The 5,249-nt window shown below is 48.2% G+C and overlaps 1 protein-coding gene across 1 annotated transcript; it reads right to left on the bottom strand.

Annotated features, from left to right (window-relative positions):
- Positions 1–1,300: 1,300 nt before the first annotated feature.
- On the bottom strand, positions 1,301–2,248 carry LOC135895385 (olfactory receptor 52R1-like). The gene has a single exon (XM_065423476.1). The coding sequence runs from the start codon at positions 2,246–2,248 to the stop codon at positions 1,301–1,303; it is 948 nt and encodes a 315-aa protein (XP_065279548.1).
- Between the last annotated feature and the right edge of the window lie 3,001 nt (positions 2,249–5,249).

Raw genomic sequence — 5,249 nt, 5'->3', positions numbered from 1 at the left:
AAAAGCATCATGCAGAGCGTACGTTAGACTCAGCTTCACTATTCAGCTCAGTCCCTGGGCAGTGGGTGTCCTGTCATTCCAGATAGGGTGCCGTGTAAATTACTGGCTAATGGTAGATGTGCTGCTTATCTCCCTCCTTGTGAGCTACCGCAACCACCCCGGCCTCTGCCCACCATCCCGCCTTCCCAGCTAATGTAGGTGCTTATCCTTCCGCCTCTCTCAGCTTTTGTCCTCAGCAAGCTGATCCCTTGCCCTGCCCCCGAGGCCTGGCTCAGGGCAAAGGGCTCCCAGCCCATCCCCATTGCAGGGACCCTACGAGATACAGGCCCAGCCAGGAGGAACAAATCATAGAATCCTAGAAGATCAGGGTAGGGAGGGACCTCAGGAGGTATCTAGTCTAATCCCCTGCTCAAAGCAGGACCAAACCCAACTAAATCATCCCAGCCAGGGCTTTGTCAAGCCTGACCATAAAAACCTCTAAGGAAGGAGATTCCACCACCTCCCTAGGTAACCCATTCCAGTGCTTCACCACCCTCCTAGTGAAATGGTGTTTCCTAGTATCCAACCTAAACCTCCCCCACTGCAACTTGAGACAATCTCTGAAAGCTAAGGAAATAAGCCACACAATGGTCTCTGCCCTCAGAACTTTGCAGTTGAGCTTTAGGGCCCACAAGCTGTTGGATGCACAATCTCAGCTGACTGCATCACAGCCCTACTCCCAACCCTCAGCTGATTTTTTACGGTTTCCTGGCTTTCCTCTCTGCTCCGGACTGGCCTACCAGCCCCAGCACTGTGCCCTCACTGCTAGTTCCTTGCCAGGCTGCAGCAGATCCCGTCCCAGCCCCGGAGCAGAGGGAGCCCAGGCTCGGGGGGAGGAAGGTGGAGATGATCCAGTACGTGGATGGCATTGGAGAGGAGGGGAGTGAGTAACAGGTCTTGGGCTTTGGGGTAAGAGGTGCAGAATGGAGCAGGGCCTTGGGGGAACAGGTGGGACAGTGGAAGCTGCCTTGTGGAAAGAGGTGGGGCAGGGGGCAGGGCCTTGTGGAATAGGCAGGGCAGGGCGCGGGGCCTCAGATATCTAGTTAACAGCAATTAGAAAGGTGGCAACCTATGGGAGAATGAGTTGTACACAAAAAAGATTACTCAGTTTGTCACACAGACACAGCACAGCAAGGCCAGGAAAGGATTTAATGTCACTTTGACTGTCCAGTAAGTGATTGAGGGAAGGGGGCCCAGCACCATATCACCAGCCAGCTCTGCACAGAGCTCGGTCTGAGAACCAGAGCACCAGGAGAAAACTTTAGGCCCCTTTATGAGTAAAGAGCCTGAGCAGCCTGTCCCGGATCTGTTTGGTCCTCACCCCGTAGATGATGGGGTTTAACATGGGGGGCATCAAGAGGTACACATTGGCAATGAGAACGTGGAAATAAAGGGGCACATTTTGGGCAAATCTGTTCATGAGGGGGATGATCACACCTGGCATGTAAAAGGCGAAAATGACAAAAAGGTGGGAGCCGCAGGTCCCCCAAGTCTTGAGCCGCGCATCTTTTGTGGGGAGGATGAAGATTGCCCTGAGGATCTGGCTATAGGACACCCCGATAAAAATCACATCCAGACCCATCACACAGAATTGCACAAAGAGACCGTAGTAACTACTGACACGGATGTCAGCACAGGCCAGGTTCACCACAGCTATGTGTAGGCAGTACGGCTGCGGGATTACGTTGGTTCTGCAATAAGGCCACTGCCTTGCCAGTAGGGGATAGGGCAATACAACTATGCAACCACGCAGCACCACAGCCAGGCCAATCTTGGCCACCAGGGGGTTTGTCAGGATGGTGGAATGTCTCAGGGGATGGCAGATGGCCACATAGCGATCTAAAGCCATGGCTACGAGGATCCCAGACTCCATCGCTAAGAAGCAGTGAATGAAGTACATCTGGGTGAGGCAGGCACTGAAATCGATCTCCCTGGAATTGAACCAGAAAATTGCCACCATTTTGGGCAGTGTGGATGTATACACGACCAGGTCAGTGACGGCCAGCATGCAGAGGAAATAATACATGGGCTCATGGAGGCTCAGCTCCAGCTTCACAGCGAATAGGATGGAAAAGTTCCCCAAGATGGCTATGATGTACATGGTGCAGAAGGGGATGGAGATCCAGACATGGGCCGCCTCCAGGCCAGGAATGCCCAGCAGGATGAAGGTGGAGAGGTTGGTGAAATCGGTTGTGTTGGAATCTGACATGCAGTAGGGGAGAAGTTGTCCAACTCTGAGGCAGAACGGTGTCTCCTGCACGTACCGTACGTTCCCCTGACTTCCTGTATGTGCCCAGGGTCTATGGTGATGGTCGCAGTACAAATACCTGGATAGAGAGACAATGTGAATATGAGCTAGTGACCATCACCTTCAGCCCCCAACTAAAACCTCACCAGAGCATCATCAAGGATTTACAACCTATCCTGAAGGACGATCCCTCCCTCTCACAGATCGTGGGAGACAGGCCAGTCCTCGCTTACAAACAGCCCCCGAACCTGAAGGAAATACTCACCAGCAACCACGCACCACACAACAAAAAAACTAACCCAGGAATCTATCCTTGCAACAAAGCCCGATGCCAACTCTGTCCACATATCTATTCAAGCGACACCATCATAGGACCTAATCACATCAGCCACACCATCAGAGGCTCGTTCACCTGCACATCTACCAATGTGATATATGCCATCATGTGCCAGCAACGCCCCTCTGCCATGTACATTGGCCAAACCGGACAGTCTCTATGCAAAATAATAAATGGACACAAATCGGACGTCAAGAAATATAACATTCAAAAACCAGTCGGAGAACACTTCAACATACCTGGTCACTCAATTACAGACCTAAAAATCGCAATACTTCAACAAAAAACCTTCAAAAACCAACTCCAACGAGAAACTGCAGAATTGGAGTTAATTTACAAACGGGATACCATTAAATTAGGCTTGAATAAAGACTGGGAGTGGATGGGTCATTACACAAAGTAAAAACTATTCCCCCATGCTAATTTTTCCCCTACTGTTACTCACACCTTTTTGTCAACTGTTGGAAATGGGCCATCCTGATTATCACTACAAAAGTTATTTTTTTTCTCCTGCTGATAATAGCCACCTTAATTGATTAATCTCATTACAGTTGGTATGGCAACACCCATTTTTCATGTTCTCTGTGTATATATATCTTCCTACTGTATTTTCAACTGCACGCATCCGATGAAGTGGGTTTTAGCCCATGAAGACGTATGCCCAAATACATTTGTTAATCTCTAAGGTGCCACAAGTACTCCTCGTTCTTTTTGCTGATACAGACTAACGCGGCTACCGCTCTGAAATGTGAATATGAGACACTACATGCACTACTTGAGGCTATTCTCATGGGCAAAGGAGATTGGTCGCTCTGACATTTTCATTATTCAGATAAATGAATTATGAAGAACTGACCCTACTAATGCCAATTCCATATTTTATGGGGCTCCCTGCTCAATAATTCCTACACATCATGGTGTGGGAAAGCTTACTAAGTGTGGATACTGGATATCCATCATTGTTCCTTAGGCTTTTTCTATACTGCCGTGTTTTTTTTCAGCAAATAAGCAGCTTTTGCAAAAGAAACAGTGTCTGTCTACATACTGCAAAGCCACATTCAACGACGGAGCTTACCAGTTTCAGTGACATAATATAACCACCTTGCCAATAGCTTTACGCAAAAGTTTAGTTGGCAAAGTGCCAGTGTAGACACTTGTGCTTGTTTTTATCACTGTAATTGGCCTCTGGAAGGCGTCCCACATTGCCCATCCTGAGTGCTCTGGTGAACAGTTTCAACTCCTCTCCCCTGCATCAAGGTAAACGCTTTCTGCCCCTTCCCCTTTAAAGACCCGGGAAGTTAGAAATTCCCCTTCCTGTTTGCTCAGTGTGGAGTGCTCACATCACACCTTCCCAGGTGGCCATGGCAGCTCCACGCTTGGGACATTGTGGAGCTGATGGATCTGCTCAGTATTTGGGGAGAGGAGGCCGTGCAGTCCCAGCTGCGCTCCGGCCATAGGAATGTAAATACCTAAGTGCAGATTTCGTGTAGCTAGTGGGAAGAGAGCTATGATCAGGACACACTGCAGTGCACAGCAAAGGTGAAGTAGCTGTGGCACATGTTCCAGAAGGAAAGGGAGGCAAACAGAATCTCTGGTGCTGTGCCACAAATCTGCCATTTTTAGAAGGAGTTGGATGCTATCCTCAACAGTGACCCCATTTCCACCGTCATCAGCCCCGTGGGTACTTCGGTGGGGGTACTCCTGTCAGTGTACGTAATCTACCTCTCTGAGAGGCGGTAGATAGGTCAATGAAAATTCTTCGGTAGACCTCCTGCTGTACATACCAGGGTTAGGTTGATAGAGCTACATCTCTCAGGGGTGTGATTTTTTTTTTTTGCTATAGCAAAAAAACGCAAATACAATTGTCATTCTCATTAGCAGAGGCATAGCATGCAAGTCAGGGGAAGGGATAGTAGCACTTTTCTTGGTGCTGGTTAGACCTCAGCTGGAATTTTGTGTCCAGTTTGGGTCTCCACTATATAGGAAGGATGTAGAGAAACTGAAAAGGATCCAGATGAGAGTGACAAAGACGATCGACAGGATGGAATGCAAGCCATACGAGCAAAGACTGAAGGAACCGGTTATGTTTAGTTTGGAAAAGGGAGGATTAAGGGAGGACATGACAGCAGTCAACTTTAAAGGTTGCCATTAAAAATATGGAGGAACGTTGCCACACAGATCAAGAGGCAAGGGGTTCAAACTACAGCACAGCAGATTTAGTTTTAATCTCAGATAAACTTCTCAAATGTAAGAACAGGAGAACAATGAAACAGACGCCCAGGCAGGTTGTGAAAGTCCTTCATTGGACGTTTTCAACAGGAGGCTGGATAGTCATCTGTCTTGGATGGGGGTTAGACTAGCTGATCATTGCATCCCCGTTCTAACCCTGTCGCTCTTTGATTCCATTATACAAAATCCTAGTGTAGACCATGTCTTACCGAAACACAAGTTATGGAGCTCAGTACTGGGGTAACTGAGTGAAATGTAATGCCCTGTGTTATACAGGAGGTCAGACTGGATGTTCTGATGGTCCCTTCTGATTTTGAATCCGAAGAATGTATCGATATAGAAAGTAGTTCAGGCATTATATTTATTCTGTCTCATAACAAACGAACAAGGGAACAT

This window comes from Emys orbicularis, chromosome 1, assembly GCF_028017835.1.
Source record: "Emys orbicularis isolate rEmyOrb1 chromosome 1, rEmyOrb1.hap1, whole genome shotgun sequence".
In the NCBI taxonomy this organism is placed as follows: domain Eukaryota; kingdom Metazoa; phylum Chordata; order Testudines; family Emydidae; genus Emys; species Emys orbicularis.
This window is presented reverse-complemented; position numbering and strand designations above follow the sequence as displayed.

Bases quoted from the DNA above. Each gene is read 5' to 3' on its own strand.
- LOC135895385 (XM_065423476.1), bottom strand. From the start codon at position 2,248: ATGTCAGATTCCAACACAACCGATTTCACCAACCTCTCCACCTTCATC.